The 23,898-nt window shown below is 38.5% G+C and overlaps 1 protein-coding gene across 1 annotated transcript; it reads right to left on the bottom strand.

Annotated features, from left to right (window-relative positions):
* Positions 1-742: 742 nt before the first annotated feature.
* nfatc3b (nuclear factor of activated T cells 3b) lies at positions 743-23,862 on the bottom strand. The gene is made up of 10 exons (XM_065291226.2): positions 23,335-23,862; positions 18,764-19,886; positions 18,433-18,595; positions 14,310-14,509; positions 13,714-13,886; positions 13,336-13,476; positions 13,142-13,197; positions 12,886-13,012; positions 6,506-7,264; positions 743-1,478 (listed from the first exon to the last, which is right to left on the bottom strand). Exons 1-10 carry the CDS (start codon positions 23,414-23,416, stop codon positions 1,411-1,413), a joined length of 2,892 nt encoding a protein of 963 aa, XP_065147298.1. The 5' UTR covers positions 23,417-23,862; the 3' UTR covers positions 743-1,410.
* Positions 23,863-23,898: the final 36 nt, after the last annotated feature.

Genomic DNA, 23,898 nt, shown 5'->3' with positions numbered 1-23,898 from the left:
TAAAATAGATTAGTCTGAACCCTTAACCCACAATAATGGTTTTAAATGTACTTGAAGCCAATAAGGAAGTGATTTAAACTGCAATTCATCGTCTGGCCGCTAGAGGCAGGCTCCAAAAGGGGGTCAATTCCCATAGACCTCTATGTTAAAAATGCCCAACTTTACAGTAGAAAATAATATGTTTACAGCCTGGTACAAAAAGTGTTTTTGGTCTTTATAGCTAATTTGCCCTTCATGACAACTGTGAGGGGTGTGATTTCTTTTCTAACTCATCCGTTTAAGTTATATTAAGCCTTAAAGTTCTGCATAATTAAGGGCGTGGCCACTTGAGTGATGGTTGAACAGCCACTGCTGTTACTGAGGCGACCTAGGCGGGCGTGGTTTCAGCAACCAGTCACCTCAGCTTCACCAACGTCCCGCCTCTTTACCCATGTTCGGATATCCGTGACTGATGCGCGGAGACCATAGGGGCGGAGACGCGCGGCCAAGATGGCGACGGAAGACACCGCCTACTTTAAGCTTCAAAAACCATCTTCAGAAACCTATGGGTGACGTCACGGACATTACGTCTATCTTTTTTACACTCTATGACTTGAACACAAGTTTTACAAATTTTGTATTATAAATTATGAAAATTTGGAATTTAAATATATATATATATATATACATATATATATATATATTCAAATATTCACCAATGAAGATTTAAAATACGATTTATATGCACAATATATGCAAAAAATATTTTAATGTGTTTTTTCATACCTTGAACAGTTTTATTTACATCAAAAATACAAATTAATCATGTGAAATTTAAATAAAGTTCCATTTGAAGGAAAATATCACACAAAATATCCAATTTCTTCTATTAAGTAAAAATTCATAAATACAAAGTCATTTTAAAAAACGACCAGGCAATGAAAATTATGAGAATATAATCTATTGAGATGTTAAACAGGTATCACAGTTCATTAAAGTGAGATTCAGCAGATTGAAACATTGGGTGTGCATTATATGCTACATGCTGGTGTAGTTTTCTTTATCATTTATTCTAAACTGCTTTATCATAAATTGCAAGAATTTTAATTACATTAAAACTCCAAATTAAGACAACTGAAACATTTTAATAGGATCACTGAAAGGCAAGTGAGGTTTTAAGGCACTTACTGAAAAAAAATTATGGCTGGTCAACATTTTACATTCACATTTGATATGACCAGTATTTATGCACTCTTTTCTATGGAAACTTTTTACATGGTATCGTTAATTAAAAAAAAAACACTTTCTTCAGATGCAGTAAATAGTACGAGGATGTTGTTACAACAATGAGTCCACATTTTTTATTTGCAGTACTTGTAAGTCATATGCATAATTTCCATTCACTTTTCCTTTTCGTTCATGAGAGTAGAGCTACGGCATGCTGCTGGCATTCCCTGAATCTGGAGTGTCGAACAAATCTCTGACGATAATCTCACTTACTGCAAAAAGAAACAAAAATATAAAAAGTCTTTCTGATAAATCTCTGAATGCATTAAAAACCAGCTATTAATATCTTTGCATTATGGCATTTTTAATGAAAAAATCATATTTCACAATGTGCACAATAGCATTCAAAATAATAGGAATATATAATACTACAGTGATTTGACCTATCAAAAAGCAAGAAACCTCTATAGTCCCTGAAAAATGGATCAAAGCAATGTTAAGTTTTTGTCCATGTAGTTTATTAATCCATCTGAGGGCAGCATTATACAGTTTATCTTATAATAATTGATGTTCCTGTGCATTGCTTCAACTTAAAGCATGTTTGAGCTTTTGCACAGAATCACTTTTTACACCTAACACCTTACATGGTTGGTGTTAAACCACAAAGACTAAAACTGAGTTACTACTATTACTGTGTAGTTATACATTGTATTGCTTTCAAGGTTTAAATTTAAACCAACACCAATAAAAAGGTAAACATCCTAAGCCAATGCCTATCGAACAAATCTATTAAATGGGTCATATTAAAATAATTTGGTGTGCCCGGAGTGCGTATGTGAAGTTTTAACTCAAAATACGCCACAGATAATTTATTATAACGTGTTAAAATGGCCACTTTGTAGGTGCGAGCAAAAATTTGTGTTTTTTGGGTGTGTCCTTTGAAATGCAAATGAGCTGATGAAATGCAAACACTGATCGCAATGATGGTGGTTTGTTGAATAATTAATGTGCTGTCAATAACTTTTATCTCTCTTTCTTTCTGCACTAAATGTCAGTGCCGTGGTTGGATAGTGCAGATTAAGGGATGGTATTATTGTAATAAGACTACATCACACAACAGGTGGAATCTGAATGAACTATTTTTCAGAGAATGGTTTACCAAAACTAAGTTACTGGGTTGACCTTTTTCACATTTTCTAGATTGATAAGCACAGGGGACCCAATTATATCACTTGAAAAAAGGAAAATGTCAGATTTAAATATGTCCCCTTTAATACAGTTTAAATTTACAATATGAAATGCATCACTGAATTCATGAGCATACAGACTGTGGGCTTTAAATATTTGGACAAGAATCTGTTTGAGCGTATATGAAAGACAACACGTAGATTCTGGGAATGAATGTACATGATAGCGGACAACAGCACTCACTCAACAGGGGTATTGGAGCCCACTCCACCTGTCCTCTCCAACACATAGACACGATGACAGCAGGACCGGTACACAAAAATACACAAATTCTATGCTAACACAAAAGTGACTTAAACTGCAGTTCATCAACTGACCCCTAGGAGTCCAAAAGAGAGTCACTCAATTCCTATAGACCCCCATGTTAAAAAGGCCAACTTTACAGCAGAAAATGATAAGCCTGGTACAAAAAAGTGATTTTGGTCTATATAGCTACATTTTTGGTGAGAGGTTTTTTTTTTTTTTAACAAATTGGTTTAAATTATATTAAAGCGACACCATGTGATTTTTCAACCTTCATAATACATTTTTTAAGACCCTTGTGATATACATCGACTTTAAATAGGTTGAATGACATGTCAACCATAGCCTGACGGGGTCTGTATCACTTTTACTCGTACTTTAAAACTTAGGGTTTTGGGTAGTAACCAGAGCACAAAAAAAACTGAAAAAATTCGATTGCTTACGGCATACGTCACTTCCTCCACACTATTTTTTAACGTAAATTTTGCTGGAGGCTTATTAAGGAGTGTAGAGAGCATATTCTATTATGTGACTCTATGGCACTGTGTTAGTGTCACGGACCTATGACACGGGCGACCCGGGTTTAATTCTCCTTTAAGGCAATTTTTTATATAAACTCACGATCTTGCTTCATACATAAATGCGATCTTCTTTATAAATGACGGCGATTATCTTGCATATAGTTCCCTGTATTTAGATGCTGCATTCACGTGTTCACATATTTACCTTTCTTTTACTGTCTATGGTATTTACATTACAATCCAGTATGCTATAGCAGTCAAACTTGCTCAAACTCACACAAAACCAAACCCAATTCATTCACCAATCAGATCCGAGCGTTTCTCTCTTCTCTCTTCCTCATTTGCTGCGTTCCGCTGTCACTCGCGTGACGTATTACAAAGCGGCAGACCTAAACACATCGGTTTACTTGGATTTGGAGCGACAATTTTCACACAAAAGCGAGGAAAAACGAGCGCCATTGGGGAAAATCCTGGTGGCGAGGGAGAGAGGGACGATGCAACATTTGTTTTCGAAAAAGGCAAGGAAATACTTCTGGTTATTCCTCAATTGAAAGGCTGCAGCCTCCGGAGGTCAAATATGCAGGCTGCATATGTCATCAAGCCTGGTTTTTAAGGTAAACTGAGCATTACATTTGCAAGTCATAAGGATACTGCAACAATTTACAATTAACTAAGTATAATAGTCAACTTTATAATTGTTAATATTCTGAAATAAGACGGTCTTGATGACGTATGCAGCTTAGAAATACGACATCCGGAGCTGCAACCTTCAGATTGAGAAATGGCTTCTGCCACGAGTTCCTCATCAGCAAGTTGTAACATGACTGCGTTTCTCCCTGATGCCTCAAAATGTTGATCGTTTAGCGTTTAGTTTTTAAAGGTTTAGTTTTAAGTTTTAAGGTTGGCCAGTTCTTTTCCTTCGCGACAGTGCTGCGGCGCTTGTGGCCTATAGGGGCGCTAGGCATGAAAAATACATGTCTAGCGCCCCCTAGTGGCCAAAAAGTTCTGCGGTGTTTCTTTAAGCTTTAAAGTTCTGCATAATTAGGGGTGTGGTCACGACTTGAGTGATGGGTGAACTGACACTACTGTCGAGCTAGGTGGGTGTGGTTTCAGCAACCAGCTACCTCAGCTTCACCCACGTTCCTCCTCTTAACCTCTTTGGTTATCCGTGAGTGATGTGCGATGGCGCTCCGCCAAAATGGCAACTATTGGCTTCAAAAAAGCTCTTCACAAACCTATGGGTGACATCACAGACACTACATCCATATTTTTTACAGTCTACGGTGAGAACGCAATTTAAAAAAAAAGCGCTGATGGGTTGGAAAAAACAAGAGCAAAAATCTCCATTTCCATAATGACGCAATTCAAGACATGCTTTTTGGGCGTTAAATAATGGCACAAATTCTGGTAAATTGATGAGCACAAATGTTAGTAAATCACATTGCGTGATTCATTTAAATACTCTACTCCCAAAAATTTTGCTTTGGAAAGGAAAACTACAAATGCATATGCAAAAAACCAACTATGTCCAACCCTTTTCAGCGCTAATTTTTCATTGCGTCTTAGAAAATCCTGACTGTAGTTTTTAAAAGGCAAAAGAGGCATTTGCATTGGTGCAAACTGTTAGTAAATCTGGTCTTTAGATTCTTAGATTTTATTCTTTAATTTTATGATCATGTGTCTTGACGTTGAATTTAAACTTGAGCTTTCATTTATCAAGAAAAATTTAAAATGAAAAAATAAATAAAAATAAATAAAAGCTCTTTCAGATTCTGTATATTTATATCATAACCTTTTTATTTAACTATTTTATTTTAAAACATTTTATTTTTAAATTACATTTTTTTTAAATACATTTTAAGATAAAATTAAATATCCATATAGTAAAGAAGTCAATGTACCTAAGATGAATCGCTTAGTTGTTTTACTTTTTAAGTCTCTTTGGATAGAAGCGTCTACTAAATGCATAAGTGTAATGTGATGTATCTCATATTCAGCTATTAAAAAAATAGATATAATAGCTAACAAAAATGTAGAAGCTCTGTTCTAAATGTTTTTAAGGAACACATTGAAGGGGCACCTTCATGAGCAAAGGTCAAGTTCAGTCAAGGCCATATGATATACATCTTCTTCAAGACCGTCACAATACAGCTGTGTAACACTAGCGGAGGATTTGACTCTACGGTATATTTAGCTCTTTCTGTGACACTCCATTCAATGCCAGTATCCTCTTTCTCACTGCACTGCGGGACTGGAGACTAAAATTAGGTTCAAACTAAACAGGCGTCCAGACACGCGGGGTGGCAGCTGCTAGTTTTTCTTGGGAGTAAACAAAAAGTCTGGCTGGCATATGGCGCAAAGCAAGCAAACGTTTTGTTAATGCGGTCTGGGGTAAGATACTGACCCAGTATGAGATGCAAACAAAAATGTGTATTACTTGTAAACAGATAATGAACAAGCACAACCACTGTTAGACTTTACATTGATGTGAAAATGTTAATTACATTTTTATACATTTTATTACATTTTACACGCTTGTGAACTTAATACAGGTTTAAAAAGTAATGCGTTAGGAACAAAACAAATAAATCTGCATCCCACAGACAAATAATTCATGAAATTTCCCAGCTACAGACGGTTTCATCGGACGCACGTGATACACGTCTGGATCCGAACTTTACTTCCGGTTTCGTTTTTTTAATGGTCTGACTAGTTGCTAAACTGATCTCTTGAACAAATGCCTTGTCGAAAATAACAAATGTTTTGGTTTCCTAGGTAATCTATGTGTTGTTTTTTTTGCTTGTTATATAAATAAACTACGTTAAAATAACTTTGTTGTTATTTATTCTTAGCGGAGTTTACCGGAAAATACGTGCGGACCGCGACAGCCGCTTGTTTATGTTGTTACTGCTGAAACGGTCTATATTAACTTCCTACTTGTCATGAAACTGTATTTTGATGGTTAAAGGTACAATATGTACGATTTTTTGCATTAAAATGAAAAATTACTTTACGTAAGGTTACTGGACAACTGGACTCGACAAAGCCGAACTGCACTTGGCATTTGGAGAGTGTTCGTTTTGGACCCTGCTTCTACTACTGGATATAACGTAACACAAACAAGGTTGGTAAATTGTTTCGTCATCTGGTTAACACATTCAAGTCTTGCCTTGCCCTATATGACCTGAAAGTGCACATCTGTAACATGATTTTGACAATTGTTTATGGTAATCTTAACTTGTTTTAAATCTGTAACATTCCCTCAAAAGTTTTGTTTAGAAACTTACCATCATCAAGAGTGATATCCTGTAGTCCAATAGTCTGAAAGGTCAGCTCTTTATCCTCCGGCTCCTGTTTAATGTTTAGGCTCTCTTCACCTTGTGAAGATGTGTAATCAAATGTGGACACACTTTTACCACCTGCCTTAAGTGATGTGGGGACTTTGTGGGGATCAGGGTCCATCAAGCTTTCCTTGATAGAAGTCGAGTTAGAAGGCACTTTAGCAAGAGAAACAGACAACATCTCGGAAGAGGAGGACTCTGGGAATTGCATCGAATCAAAAGAGGGCAGATCAGACCCATGGACACTTGGGTTAGTTATCAGAGACTGGCTGGGTCCAAAGTTGTGGAGATTACGGCTGTGTTTTGAAGGCATGTCCTGGTAACCTTTGGCTGGTTGAGATCTTGCCTGATCTGAAAAGTTTTGGAAAGAACCACCACCACTTGGAAGACAAGGTTGTCCTTTGTAAGACAGGTTTTGTTGAGGTTTTTGGTACAAAGTCTCCAAGTCTACTGTTTGTTGGTGAAACACAGGATGTTGGTCTGCTCCAGTGCTGCCGGTCGGATGAGAAAGGTTAAGATACAAAGCATCCTGAGGTGAGTAACTGAGATGGGCGGACGATGGGGCACAGACGGATCCTCTGGACAGCAGCCATTGCTCAAGGGGTTGGACCTGGTTGGACGGAATTTGATCCCCACTGGTGCGGGAGGCAGAATGATCCTCAAGAGTATTGGTGTCCACACTAAACTCCTGCTTCACTTGCACTCCTGCAATGAGGATGTTCAACACATTAATTTTAAAGCATTCCTAAAATGAAGGTCTTAGCTGGTAGAAATAACAAACAGTATTGTGCAAAAGTGATGTCTGGGGGTGGAAAAATGTGTACAATATTTACTTTTAATGCCCCTCAGGTTAAATGGACAAAACTCTAAACATTTAAAGTCGCCATGAAACACAAGTAGTGATTGTCTTATTGTAGTGACGTATATCCGAGTGAAACGGCTTCTTAAATAAAATAAGGTATGGCTGGACTTCAATTCGTCCATTGAGAACTGATTGGATCGTTTGAAGTAGGTATGTCAAATTATGCAATTTCCCATATTCGATGATCATTTAAATTAACGATCAATCAATCGAATAATCATTGACAGTAATAGTGCAATAAGTTACAGCAGTGGCATATAGCCAATGACATAAAAGTGTGTGTAAAAATCAACATGATCTCACAAAGTTCCGTGGGATAGTCACAGAATTTTGTGCTAATTTTTCCGTGGCATTCTCACGGATCTCTGCATTTTTCCATGGCCCTGCTATGGACTGTCTTTTTCCGTGGCATTCTCACGGATTGGTTACTCAACTGCTTTTTCCTATTTTCAAACAATTTTCGCTTCGGTTTAGGGTTAGATTTGGTGTTTGCATTAGTATGTCACTTTAACTATTGGTTTATACTATTTTTTCTGATTTATTCTTTTATATTTTCTAAACTTTAAACAATTGTCGCCTGGCATTGGGGTTAGAGTTGGGTTTGGGTAGGGATGTCATTTCATGTAAATCTAACCCTAAACCGAAGCGAAAATGGTAAGAAAATAGGACAAAACAGTTGAGTAACCAGTCCGTAGCAGGGCCACGGAAAAATGCGGAGATCCGTGAAAATGCCACGGAAAAATTAGCACAAAATTCTGTGACTATGCCATGGAAATTCGTGAGATCAGGTTGGTAAAAGTGCCAGCTTCCTCACGCCAATTAAGCGATTTGATTTTGTCTAAATAACATGCTAGTGGGTTTGTAAAATGGGGTAATGTAGTTGGTGTTTTGATAAAAATCATAATGAAATATATAAAAATCATAATCAAATATCGTAATGAAATATAATGACTAATAAACACAGTAAACTCCGCCTCATAACGGGCACTCCGCACAGTCGGATGAAAGTCCGTGCGTCCATGAAAAAATAAAAGTTTCATTATCATCAAGTGTTATTTTTCTAGTTGTTCACCTAGCTTTCTGAGTCATTGATACACCGTTTGTTGTAATTATATCCAAGAAGCACACAAAGGGCACTTTTCCCGCCGTTACCTCAGCTTTAGACCTGCGGCGTACTTTTAGTAAAGATGCTTATGTTATGAAGATTTCAACCTTCCATTAGAAAACCCACAACAGAGCGTGTAGCTCCTCAGCCAGTCAATAATGATGATCACTGATATATGTTGCGGGCGTTCAGAGTGTAACGACAGTCAGTTATAGTTTACATTTAACAGTTCTTGCCAGATTTTAAGTTTTACATTTTAATCTGTTTATTAAAAACGGCTTCTGGTTTCCTTCCCTGTGTATAGTACCGTTAGCAGCGTTGCTATGCTAATCTTGTAGGCTTCCCTGAAGAGGGTCTTTGCTTTCAGTAACGTGTTAGCATTTTCGGCATCGGACCCTCTCAGATCCACTACGGATGCCATGTAGTTGCGTTAGCAGCCAGCCTCGTCTTGAATGAGGTTAAAAAGCCCAGGTGTGTGTTTGGCATCGAGCATCGTTGTGATCATGGCTAGTTTAACTTCTTCGCGCTTGTTTAATTTTTTTTACCAGCTGTGTATGTGCTTTGCGCAGGCGCCGCACACACGTGCTTGCTTTTTCGACAAACGTTAAGTTTTATCGATTTAATTCTTATCGACAATTAATCGAAGATCAATTAATTGTTAACATCCCTAGTTTGAAGTTTGGTCATGTTGCGATTTGTTAATCGTTGCAATCTTTTCCGGGAGCCCACCCACCTGCCATACCATATGACCGGAAGTAAAAAGAGATCGTTTCGAGGAGGAGATTTGCATTTTTGATAAAAAAAATTATGAGGGCACATGCATTGTTTTAAAAAATTAAGCTCGCAGATAAGTCATTTGTAAAGAAAATACCACAATATTCCAAAACAAATTAAAAGTTTTTCATTTCAATTTCATTGCGACTTTAAGGTGTTTATTAGATTAAATATTGTGGCAAAAAAGCTCATCGATAATAAAGCAAACTTTAACTTCAATTACAAATATTTGTTGATTTTTTTTGGTAACACTTGGTTACACCTTGTAGTCATGGGACTTAAATTCTTCTTAAAGGCACACAAGGCAAGTCTGAGTATTATTTCTCTACTAGCTCCCCCTAGTGTCTGGGAGTAAATGCGTTCTATATCTAAGACTATACGAGACTGAAGGACACCGGGTCGGATACAGCGAACTTGCAAGTGAGGTATTCTTCCTACAGACGGTAGGGGCGGGCGAGAGAGTCTTCATTCGTCATGTAATGAGTCATTTAACCATATACCGACTTACGAAGATGATTTATTAACATAAAAATGCTGCCTTGTGTCCCTTTAAAGCTGAGACTCAAAATCCTTATTTGCAACACCTCTGGGCAGGTTTTTAGTCATGCTAAGACTAATGTCCTATCTACTTTCAGCTACTGAGCATGTGCACAGGTTACCCTATGCCTCACACGGCTTAGTATAGAGCCCCTCCCACAGAGAATCGTCAGTCTTTGTTGGTTGATGATTGGTTCTTTTAACTGACTTTCATTTCCAGACCAACCATATTGGGCGTTGCATTGTCACCCTATAGTCTGATGTGTCAGTCGTGTTTGTACGATGCATGTTTTGTCTTTGGTTTGATTTGACATGTGGACACGTGCGCACCTGTCATTGTGTCGTCCTCCCCCCTCCTTATCTCATTCATTCCTATTATGTTCTTCTCCATTCACCTGCCCTTGTTCCCCTCTCATTATTTCTGCCATTTATTCGCTGTGTTTCTCTTGTCCTGTGCGAGACTGTCAGTCTTTTTATGTAGACTATCGCCTCTCTTGTCCAGTCTAGTTCAATTAGTCTAGTTCAGTTTTTCCGTGTCTATTTTGTTAGGCTCCAAAGCACTTTCTGTTCTTTTCCCTACTGCCTCCTCTCAGTTCTCTGCAGATTGAGTCCTGCTGTCATCTGCCCCAGCCTGTGCTCTTTTACTCTCTCTCTGTGCCTAGCTTCGCATCGGCTGTCCCTTCTGCGACTTTTTCCATCCCGCCTGCCTGCCTGGCCGCCCTGTTGCTCTACTTAGTAACCCTTTCTGCCTGGCGCCATGCCCTTCGACCCTCTTTGCCGGTTGCAACCTCTCGGCTTAGGCTCGCTTCTGTGCAACCCTGCTCCTTGGCCCACTTTGTTAGGTTTCCGCATTCCAGAACTGAGATTTTCTTCGTCTATTCAATAAACATTGTTGAGCCTGCAATTTAATCTTTGACCTCTCTCCTGACAATAGCAGCGCTTAATCCTGTTATATTCAATATCTGTGCTTCGGTTTGTACTTCAAACACACCAATGCAGCATAATGCATCTTTAATAAAATATTTTAGGCCACTACTTCATGTAGTAAGAAATAAAGAAATGGTCACACCAGTTCTTCAATACACTCAATACTGAGTACAAAATTCCAGACTTTCCAAAACTGCTAAAAATCTTTCCTCTCTAACGGACATTTCATGGAATTAATACTTTGGGAAGTGAAAGGCAGGTACCAAACTACACTTGTGGCCAACCAGCAGTAAGGGGCGTGTCTACTAACCGACATCGTTGCCTGTGTTGCGTATTTGTGGAGCGGGTCTATCAAAAAAGGTCTAGATTCTATTGGGGTTAGAAGTGTGTTTGTTTAGGAAATTTCAAATGTCAACATTGGCTTTCAGAGATTATGTACCCCACCTTTAATCCTATTATGCTGTGTACAACCCAAACACGAAGAAACACGTTCCTCGCTCTAGATTTTGCTCGTGGGATTTAACTTTGTGTCATGCAAATTTTTCACTTAAGTTGAAAATGTTCAACTTGTGCGAAGATGCGTTTGAGGGGAATAGCGTGTGTTTTCGCAGCAATCTCGCCACCTGCACGTCTTTGCGTTTATTAGCGTCTTTGCTAGTGCTGGGCAAAGATTAATCGCGATTAAACACATAGATTTTTTTGCATAATATATGTGCGTGTACTGTGTCAAATTATTATGTAAGGGATAATGTAGAGGCAGCCGGTAGTTATCGGGAAATAAGCCCCGACAGTGTGATCAGGACCTGACGCGAAGCGGAGGGTCTTGTATCACACTGAAGGGGCTTATTTCCCAATAACTACCGGCTGCCTCTACATTATCCCGCTTATTACACGGCTACTTGCCACATAAGAAAAAAAACTGGACATGAATATGAATTTGAAACATTTTATTGGCATATTTGTTTTAAATTAACATTTTTATCCTTCCGCGAAACTTTGCACAGATGCATAAAATGATCGTAATACCTTATTAAGATCCTCTGCTTCATACTTGTCTGTCTCCATTTTTTCTCTTTTAGCCAGTCTTTGAGAAGTTTTAATCCCCATTCTGTATTTTTTTGTGTGTTGGCTTCGTAGCTGTCATGCTCTATTTTGTCAAGTTCAGTCTCAGTAGCTGTCTGTGTCTTGTCGTGGTTGTCCAGTGTTTGTCACAAGATGGCGCCAAACAGTAATCTTTATTGATCTTTATTGGCGCGGAGCGATTTTACTCGTACAAGTAGTACCGGCTATGCGTTATTACTTTGGAGCGGTTATTATTTGAAAAGAACGAACCTGCAAATGTCTCAACTGACCAATCAGAATCAAGCATTCCAGAGAGCCGTGTAATAAGTATATTTAACCACACACACATTCATATATTAATTTCAGAATTATTTTATTTATATATAATTTTTATTACACACAGCACACACTCATATATTATGCGGAAAAAAAATCACTTTTATTTTGTATGCGATTAATCGCGATTAATCTTTGACCAGCACTAGTCTTTGCATGACTTTGTATGTAATCAAATCATTGAATTCATGTTTGGTGCGTACATCCTAATAATACAGTATTATTATACAACTATCAATATTAGATACCCAGCCCCCTAATGTAAAAACTAAATGAGCTGTGTATAGTTAGTTATTTAAAACGGTAGTTGATTGTTTCTTCTTGACTAAGTGGGTGGGTCTAAACTAGGCATGGGCCGGTACAAGATTCTGGCGTTATGATAACCTTTAGCAAAAATACCACGGTTTCGCTGTGTTGCGGTATTGCCATTGCAACACTAAAATGTGTTATTTTCAAATGCCAGGTAAGCCTTTAAATTGAAATATGCTTTCAAAAAATATATAATAATTTCGTAATGTATATTAAACGTAAAGATCAAATCAATCACATGACTTAATGATTTAATGAATTTTATAAACACAGCTCATACCTTGGAGACGGTATCACAGAACATTTTAGTGGTTTTAAAACCTCAGTATACCTTGAAATCGGTAACCAGCCTATGCCTAGTCTAAACCAGTATTAAACACAAAATTAACCAGCTCTGCTAATGAGGACGAATACCTGATAGATAAGTGAAGAACTGTGATGAACTTCTCTTCCTCTTTCCATTGCTAACATAGAACAGCACCTGGGTGGAGGAAGCTGTGGGTTTCTTGTAATACGGAGGAATCTTCACCACAATGCTTGTCTAATCAGGAATGGGAACACATAAAAACAGTCGTGCACATGTTGAAAAATCTCTATAGCAAATGCACTTACCAAAAGCTACTGTATGTATTTGAAGTTCTTGCTAAAGTTTATAACATAATATGCTTACATTATTACTCTTTTCTTGTATAGCTTTCACATCAACCTCCCATTGTGTTTTACCATCTGGAATGGAAAAGGACCGATGGAAAAATCTTTGTTATCATATCCCAGAAGTGACCCGTAATGTTTTGTAAAACAATTCATTTAAATAGCTTGAATTAATAGTGCAGATATGAATCTCATGTATTAAACATTACGTACCTGTGCTCTTTTCTAAGAAGATGACTATTGAGTCTTGGTTGATGTTTGGGCCTGTGATGAGCATTTCTTCTCCTCCAGTTACAGAACCACAGGTGGGATTAAAGCTTTCTACCTGGGGAAGTTCCTGAGCTAAGCGTTGAGCTGGTGAATGGAGAAAAACAATTGGTGATAAATCATTCATCAACGTTTTCCTATAAAATCTCGTCCATTTAAAAACAATATAGGTGTCTGACAACTTTTGCTCATACACAATAAATCTTGGGAAAACATTGTTTACATTAGTCACAGTGAAATGCTTTCTACAATGTTTCTTCCCCTGCCTCTCATACGAGCCACAACCACCATCAAAATGTATGGCGTCTGACTTAATGGACTCACAGCATTCGATGGGTACAGATGCCACCTGCAGTGAGAGCACCTTTCCATTGTGCTGTGGGATATGGACACGGAATACGGCACGCACTCGCGTGTTTTTACGTCCGATGTCAGTTTCCCCCTTCCGCAACTCGATGTCGGAATTCCGTAGCTTTAGGATTCCGGCACAGTCAATGCTGCCAAAGAAATTCATTTTATCATCATTCTGTTCAATAAAATTACTTTTAGGGAGAGTAAATAAAAAGAGAAATAATAGATTTTACAAATCTACTTATTTGTTCCAGCTAAAAATATTGCACACCATAGAACATTCAGTGAAAATATAACCTTGATATCTTTAATATTGACCGAGTACGATCATGTCAAATATTGAAACCAGTGATCTGGTCATTAGATTATGAGACTTTAAGATGGATTACACAGACAGGGCTACATATTATTGGTTGCTTGATCGATTGGAAGTCAGTCTGCGGCCATCATCTTATTGTATCTAAAAGCTGAATAGTCGGCCATGTGAATACATCATTTATGCAAAAACCCATTCTCTCTGATTGGAGCAGGGCTGGTTCATGTAAATCAGTGGTGACTCAGATGGGTACCTGGCACACATGTTGTTTTCAGGGAGGAGAGGTATTTCCAAAACTTTGGTACCGCTGAACATTGTCTCCTGACTGGGTGTTGCTACAGTTTTACCAGTAATCCTGTGCACCTGATAGAATATGTGTGGCCTGATGTACCGCTCGTCTGCTGTCCCAATGAACATCTGGAGGGTCACTGCTTTCTCATTGTAGCCAATGAGCTGTAGGTGTAAGAACAAATTATATGAATAAACATCCAAAATTTGCTATATATATATATATATTTCTGCCTGTCTGTCAATCCCTCCACCTGTCCATCAATCTATCCATCAATCCAACTATCTATCTGTCCGTCCGTCCATCCACCCATCCATCCATCCATCCATCCATCCATCCATCCATCCATCTATCTATCTATCTATTTAGATAATACTATCTATCTATCTATCTATCTATCTATCTATCTATCTATCTATCTATCTATCTATCTATCTATCTATCTATCTATCTATCTATCTATCTATCTATCTATCTATCTATCTATCCAACTATCTATCCATCAATCCAACTATCCATCCATCCATCCATCTATCTATCCATCAATCCAACTATCTATCCAGACATCTATCAATCTATCCCTCCATCCAACTATCTATCTATCTATCTATCTATCTATCTATCTATCTATCTATCTATCTATCTATCTATCTATCTATCTATCTATCTATCTATCTATCTATCTATCTATCTATCTATCCATCGATCCATCTATCTATCTATCCATCAATCCAACTATCCATCCATCCATCTATCCATCAATCCAACTATCTATCCAGACATCTATCAATCTATCCCTCCATCCAACTATCTATCTATCTATCTATCTATCTATCTATCTATCTATCTATCTATCTATCTATCTATCTATCTATCTATCTATCTATCTATCTATCTATCTATCTATCCATCGATCCATTTATCTATCTATCCATCAATCCAACTATCCATCCATCCTTCCATCTATCAATCCAACTATCTATCCATCAATCCATCTATCTATCCATCTAGCTATCCATCAATCCATCTATCTATCCATCAATCCAACTATCTATCCAGCCATCTATCAATCTATCCCTCCATCCAACTATCTATCTATCTATCTATCTATCTATCTATCTATCTATCTATCTATCTATCTATCTATCTATCTATCTATCTATCTATCTATCTATCTATCTATCTATCTATCTATAAATCCAACTATCTATCCATCAATCCATCTATCTATCCATCCATCTATCCATCAATCCAACTATCTATCCATCAATCTATCAATCTATCAATCCATCCATCCATCTATCTATCTATCTATCTATCTATCTATCTATCTATCTATCTATCTATCTATCTATCTATCTATCTATCTATCTATCTATCTATCTATCTATCTATCTATCTATCTATCTATCAATCCAACTATCTATCTATTCATCCATCCATCCGTCCATCCATCCATCTATCTATTCGTCAATCCATCAAACCAACTATCCATCAATCTATCAATTCAACAATCATCTATCTATCTATCTATCTATCTATCTATCTATCTATCTATCTATCTATCTATCTATCTATCTATCTAGCTAGCTAGCTATCTAGCTATCCATCAATCCATCAACCCGTCCATCCATCCATCCATCCATCTATCTATCTATCTATTAACCCAACTATCAATCCATCGATCCGTCTATCTATCCATCTATCTATCTATCTATCTATCTATCTATCTATCTATCTATCTATCTATCTATCTATCTATCTATCTATCTATCTATCTATCCATCAATCCAACTATTTATCAATACATCAATCCATCTATCAATCAATGCATCTACCAATCAATCAATCAATCAATCAATCAATCCATCTATCAATCAATCAATCAATCAATCAATCAATCAATCCATCTATTCATCCATCCATCCGTCCATCCATCCATCTATCTATTCGTCAATCCATCAAACCAGCTATCCATCAATCTATCAATTCATCTATCTATCTATGTATCCATCCATCCATCCATCCATCCATCCATCCATCCATCCATCCATCCATCCATCCATCCATCCATCCATCCATCCATCCATCCATCCATCTATCTATCTATCTATCTATCTATCTATCTATCTATCTATCTATCTATCTATCTATCTATCTATCTATCTATCCATCCATCTGTCTATCTGTCAAATCTTTAAACCATTATGCTTTTAAAGGCACTTATTTACATTTATGGCTTTTTTAAGCCTTTGCTAGTTTTGCATGTGATTGTTTCTGAGAGTTCAGCCCACCTGTTCCTCAGATGGCAGAAATGGTTACCCATTTTGTGTTGTGGGTAACTAGGGTAAACAAACCAACATGTGTAACATTAGCTTTAACCATTGCACTATGTTAAAAATACCACAAGCTGTCTGTGTCTCTTGTTCTGTCCATAAGCCGGGTTGATACGCATTGAAGAATCCAGGTTCTGATCATATAATATCAAATAGATTTATCTCTCATAATAATCGGGTAAAAATAAGTACAGAGCAGATGCCATACAAGAAACACACCCTGGGGTTTGGAAGTCATTCTCAATTTACCAGAACAATGAAAGCAACCGCTGCGTGAGTTCACTGAACTCTGACAAACCTCTACGTGCACAATGCAATCTGTGTGCCATGTGACTAAAAAAACAACAACACTGGAACGTAGCTAATAATGGATGTTATTCTTCAATTATTAACTATTATCAATAAAATACACTGTAGTCATTATACTGCTGACTTATATTTGTATTCACCTGGCAGCGAAAGGTTTGAGCAATAACAACACAACCATTGCCCACCCAACCACATAACCCGCTGACACCTATAGTAGTAGGTCAGGAAACATTTCACAAACCCGAGTGGTTTAATACTTTAAACACGTTTAAAGAGCACCTATTACATTGCCAAAAACAACATTATTTTGCATATTTGGTGTTTGCATGGTTTATGAATCAAAAAACGCATTATTTTCCACATAGTGTACATTATTGTTGCTCCTCTATGCCCTGCCTCCATGAAACACATTGATTTTGTACAAAGCTCATTGTTCTGAAAAGCACAGCCTGCTCCGATTGGCCAGTTATTCAATGCATTGTGATTGGCTGAATACCTTAAAGTCGGGGTGCATGATTGTTGAGAAACATTTTGTAAAAGGGACTCAGGCCGAGTACCAAAACACACTTGTAGCCAATCAGCAGTAAGGGGCTTGTCTAATAACCAACATCGTTGCCTGGGTTAGCCCCCCAGAAACGATCTCTCTTTACTCTCATTTGGTATGGCAGGTGGGAGGGGTCCGGGAAAAGATCATAATGATTAGCAATTAGCAAAATGACTTAACTTCAAATGATCCAATCAGTTCTCGATGGACAAATTCAAGTCCAGACCTACCTTTTTTTTTCATTTCAAAAGCTGTTTCACTCAGATATATGTCACCACAGGAAAAATAAGACTTAAATAAAATAACTGCTACTTCTGTTTCATGGCGACTTTAAATAGCTGAAAATCATGATTTCCTGTTGTCCGAATAAGTCAGTGTCTGGGTATCAAATGCACGGCCTTGCGCTGCTAATGCAATGCTCGAATAACTAAGCTAACAGTCTCCTAACAGCCTGAAGACTATCTTGCTGAGCAGCTTCAAGTTACACTGTCAACATGTTTATAGTTTTCAACCTATATAACAGCACATCCAATTTAACAGCACAGGCATTTGAAGTTAAAACCGGTAACCACTAGTAGTGTCACCAAATGGAAAATGGAAAAAACTTCTACAAAATACACCTCCTTCACCCATTGTATGAAGAAACAATAGTGCTGAGGGTGCCCTGATCCAAATGGTTAAGCCAAACGTTGACATGCTGGCCACAAGCAAAGTAATAAAAATGTCACTAAACCACAGTGTATAATACACTTATCAGAAAGTCAACTTATAAACGCCACAGTTGACTCTAAACATTACAAGTACATAGAAAGCAGTGCCAAAGCCTAAAACAAATAATAGTCACTTTACAAGGGAACATTTATAGAAAGTTGATCTGAGATCTGGAATAAAATCTGACCTTTACGACAGGGTGTCTTCCACATTCTGACTTAATGGCCCCACGACTGCCCTCCGTCTCATAATGGGCTCTGTGGTGAGGCCTCGGTTGAATCTCCATCTTGAGCTCAAACTGACCGAACTGACTGGGAAGTGGGCAATCCAATGGAGGTAAGGACGTGGACCTGAGCAGATAAGAGACACCATTCGAACTATATTAAACGTGACCTTTGTTTTTATGCTATCTACTATCTACTTATGCTAACATACACGGGATAAAAAATGACATGGCTCTGAGCAAAACACTGTATTACGCAACTCACTTACATTTACCTTGGAAAAAAGTTATTTACCTGTATAAAGGAGTGCTGACTTGCTTGGGTTTAGCCCAAGGGAACTGCCTTGGGACCGCTAAGAAATGTTCCATTATTTCCTCTTTCTTCAAAGTTGGGAGAGACATCGCTAGACCTTGGTCTGGAAGACCAGAATCCTGTTGACCAAGCAGCAGAGACACTTGCTCCTGGTTGTGGTTGGTCTGATACGTTCTCCTTGTTTTAGATGGGATGTCTACATCCAATGGAAAAGTCTGGTTGGGGGGAAATGTCCCACCTCCCATCCACGTCTCCTCAGTGACGCTCCCCCTCGGTGAATGAGAGGGTGTGGCGTTGGGGGAAAGGTGAGGGGATGTCGAACCAGGGAAGACCTCTGCGCTGGAATGACGCCTTTTCCCACACGGCGAGTTTGACCGAGAGGAATGCCGCGAGGATGAGGAATGGGGACGGGGACTGAGCCATGTTTCCTCTGTGACACTTGTGCGTGGAGACTGATAGGGTGACAGTGATTGGGCGTATTGATATTGCAAGTGCTGCTGTTGCTGGTTTTGAAAACGGTACCAAGGGTCTTCACCATATGCAGTCGCGTAGCTTGGTGAACCAAAAGGGGAGCCAAGTGGGGACACTTGAGGAGATGCCTGGGGAGAAGTGAGGGGGGACGGAAGAGGAGACCCCTGAGGTGACATAAAAGGAGAAGCCAGACGAACTCTAGCTGCCGCCTCATTTAGCTCTGCCTCTACGTCGTCGTAGATGTGCGAGAACGATTCACAGGACGAGGCGTCAGACAGCCAGCTACGGGAAGACAAGCTACTGCAGGGGCTGGGACACAATGTGTCCCTGAAGGACTGATCTAGTGGGAGGAATAGCTGGTCCCTTGATAGAGATGAAGCACCATCTTCCCCGCAAGCACCTGCTAGTTGGTCCAACTGTTGGGCACCGAGGTCTTGGTGGTAGTTGGCTGGGATTGAGGTGATCTGAATGCTAGGACAGTCAAATATCCTGCTGGGGGACTCCATGGGTTGAATATAACCGGCATGGGGGATGACATTAGGCTGAGCTGTACAGCTGTCCTGTTGTCCTATGGGATAGTCAGGGCCGGCAGCAAAAAGGGGGTAACGGTTGCCATCATTATCCAATCTGGATTCTAGGGTATCAACCAAATAAGAAGGGTGTTTTAAAATTAGAAGATGATGCAATAGCATGGACATCAGTACACAAAGCAAGCATGAAACAGAATTTACAACCCACTTTGTTTCAATTATCTTGAGGATTACAAAGTATAAATGATTGACAATCAATATTTTAGATTAGAAATTGTGGGGATTTCAATGAGCAATCAAATGTGAATGCACATTTGCAGTATACTGCAGGTAACACTTCTTGGTTACCCTTATTTTTTACAGTGTCCTTGTTACAGTGTAATAACACATTTAAGTACAGAATAATAATGATTCAAGGGATAGTTCACCCAAAAATTAAAATTATTTCATAATTTACTCACCCTTACGTTGTTACAAACCTGTATACATTTTGTTATTCTGATGAACACAAAGATATTTTGAGAAATGTTTGTAACCAAACCGTTCGTGGACCCCATTCTCTTCCATTGTAGGAAAAAGAATACTATGGAAGTAAATGGGGTTCACAAATGGTTCGGTTACAAACATTTCTCAAAATATCTTTGTGTTCATCAGAACAACTAAATGTATACAAATTTGTAACAACATTAGGGTGAGTAAAAGATGACAGAATTTTCATTAATGGGGAACTATCCCTTTAACAACATGTACTTCCTATAGGGTTTTTGGAATGCATTACTATTGTATTAAATGTATTAAATGTATTGTATTAAATTGCATTTGCTATTATTCTACGCAAGCCTGTATAACCTAAAACAATTGGGCTTTTCACACTTGAAATAGTTAACACTGGGTTATTCTAAACCTGGGTTAATGGAATCCTGGGTTACCAGTTTCACATTTCACACTGTTGTTCATACATAACCAGGGGTTAAGAGAAAAACCCTGGGTATTCATAATTTGACATCTTTCAAAACCCTAGGTTAATGATTTGCATATCTACAATGTCAACAGTCACAATTGGACTAAAGGCGACAATTAATTGTCTGAATTAAAACTGCGCACTGCTGCTTTAAAGGTGCTCTAAGCGAATTCCCGCGTTTTAGGCCATAAAACATTTTTTGTTTCATACAGTAAACATCTCCTCACTATTTGCTAGCTGCCTGTCCCCTGAACACACTGTAAAACGCGGTCTCTGTAGGCAGCGCAGGCTTCGCAAACTGAAACAAAACCAAAGTGGTCAAACCTACCACCACGAAACATAACAAAGTGTTCCAGCCAATAAACGACAAGAAGGATTTGGGAGTGGCAGTATCATTACTTTTTCAGAAAGCACGGAAGGGAGGGGGAGGGGAGGAGTTAGCTACGCTCCGCTTTGTTTGACAACACTTCGAACGTCAACAAGAAGTGATGTCACAGATTCGCTTAGAGTGCATTTAAATAACTGCTGCTTTCTGACTTCAGCGTCAGTGACCGAACAGATCGCAACGTAAATCTCTCTTGGCTGTTTTAAAGCGTAACTAAAACCATGGTCAAAGCCTGACTCCACCCACTGGCAATATTTGAAAAATGCAAGAAAAGTGGGCAGATCCCAACAGAGATGGAGGGGACAAACTAAGTGTGTGGTGAGATCGTAACAAGGGCGAGGTGAGCTTGAACCTGCTTACTTCACGAGGTATTTTTTGGACCCAACAACATCCAATAGAAAAATGTAACTGCAGTAGAAACAGTTCAACCTGAAGGGGGCAGCACTCAGACGTTTTAACACCATATATTTAATTCAATTCAATTCAATTTTATTTATATAGCGCTTTTCACAATTGGTAATTGTTTCAAAGCAGCTTTACATTAATAGAAGCAGTGAAAAGCACAGAAAATCGACAGATAGCATAACATAATTTGCTGCGGCTATGAATCAACATTGTAAGCGAGCATATTACTAATGTAACGTATAGAAGAGAGTGCTGAGTTAAGCCAAAGAAGACTGCCTCCCCGGGTTGAAAAATATATACAATATATATTTTGTAGTATTGGAACACTTTATATCCAAATGTCAAAAAACTTACTAAAATCAATGAACAGCACTGATAAAGCATCATTCTTACAGATCATTAACTAAAATAAGTTGGTTTAGGGTTTAGTTACTCTTTAAGTATCCTGGGATGTAATTTTTACTGCAATTCAGGTGTTTTCAGAAGCATGTGATACTCAGTTTCTGATTGGCTAACTGTTGCTAACATCGAGTCATAACATTCTAACTCTGCTTCACTTCACAATGCATGCGCTTGGTACCACAATCCCTGCAAAAGCAAGGATAACCCTGGTTAGGGGGCAGGGTTTCATAACCCTAGGTTAATTTTAGGGATAGCCCCACTTCTAAATTACAAGTGTGAAACCATCCTTAACCTAGGGTTAAAAGCGGGATTTAAAACGAAGATAACCCAAGGTTAAGCGCAGTATGAAAAGCATTAACATTGGGCTGGTGTTTAATATAATAAATAAAAGGTAAAAAAATGAATAAAACTTTTGTTTTCTAGTAAACTTCTAAAAAAAGTGATGGTAGTTCAATGTCAATAAAATCATCTCATCCTGTCATCAGGAACAACTAGTAAAGTCTAAAGCTAAACTGTATATCCTGTATTCTATAACATAACTAAAAACAGCCAAATGTTCCCATGTCCCACGAGGTTATTTATTTTGCATATGGACTTGACCATTATAAAGATGGTGATCATTCAGAAAAACGACTCAAGCCAGCATGCTGACAGCTGTCAAAAGTGCAACAGTAGCTGACCATAAATATCACACACTCGTATCCACGAGCTAGAGATGCTACCACAATGATAAGACTATCTGTACGCCATCATAACACTTCAGCTGTCAACATTTCATAGAAATGCATTTGACAGATGCATTCAAGCTTTACATTTGATCAGTGTTATTCGTGTTACCCCTTATTTCAAACATACAACCTTTGCGCTGCTAACTTAAGGTAGACATGTAGCCCAACAATAACAACTTTAAATGTGACTTCCTGAGTTTGTAACTAGCCAAACAACAATATACAAAATGTAAAAACCTAACAGGAACAGGACTGAATTGCAGTGTGTATTGTAGTTACAGTGTAACAACAACAAACGGCATGTATAGGAAGTACAGTGACAACTTTCCACTTAGACTAGAGTGTCAAAAAACACGCAAAATAACAAATAATATGAAAACAATAAAACAACGTGACTTTGTTTGTCTATTCTCCAAAAGATTTTACACAAAAAATAATAAATGCACAATAAAGATGTCATTTTAATAAAGTTGTTTCGCATGATTGAGGTTTGACCTTCCTTTCCTTTCACAACTACAACAAGTACTGAAACATTTGATGCTGGAACACAAGGAAGTAGTGTTTCATTTACATAATACAACACATCAAACACGAACAATTTATATATTCGACGCAACCCACTACCCACGCGCGTTTTAATCGCGTCGCGATTACTGTACTACTGTACAAACCCGTGTGGGCCAGCGAGGGCTGCTGATGAGCGCTCTCCCCGAAAATCAGCCTGAAGTCCAGTTCCTCACTGTAGTTTGCCATGGCATCAGAGAGGTCCGCTCCACTTCCTCCGGTTCGACTCCAAAACTACACTACATGTATGTTTACACAAACAAGCCCATGCGTGCGCACACGCGACTGCAACGCTCCAACTTTTTGAAAGCGACTCTCTTGGGCTGACAGAACAGAGAGACGGTGTCAGCTTAAAACCCGGAACACGCGCTCCAAAACCTCTCAAGTTGTTAAAAGTTGAGACTTTGATGTCGTTTCTTAGAGTTTGTCGATGTGTGACGCGTTATGCCATGTTTCGCGATCACATAGAGTCCCGCGCGCTCGTTGAAAGCTACTGTAAAGTTAAATTTACACCAGCCGTGACGTCACGCCATTTGACAGACTGCAAACACTCGGAAAGTGAACGCGGACGGCGTGCGCGCGCTCGCGACCTCGTTTGAAAACGGCGATAATGTAACTGGTGCGCGGGAACAAGGTTTTAACACAATACAGTTGAATTTAAAGAAACACAA

Source organism: Paramisgurnus dabryanus, chromosome 23 (genome assembly GCF_030506205.2).
Source record: "Paramisgurnus dabryanus chromosome 23, PD_genome_1.1, whole genome shotgun sequence".
Lineage (NCBI taxonomy): Eukaryota > Metazoa > Chordata > Actinopteri > Cypriniformes > Cobitidae > Paramisgurnus > Paramisgurnus dabryanus.
The sequence above is the reverse complement of the archived record's forward strand: the minus strand, read 5'-3'. Positions and strand labels throughout refer to the sequence as shown.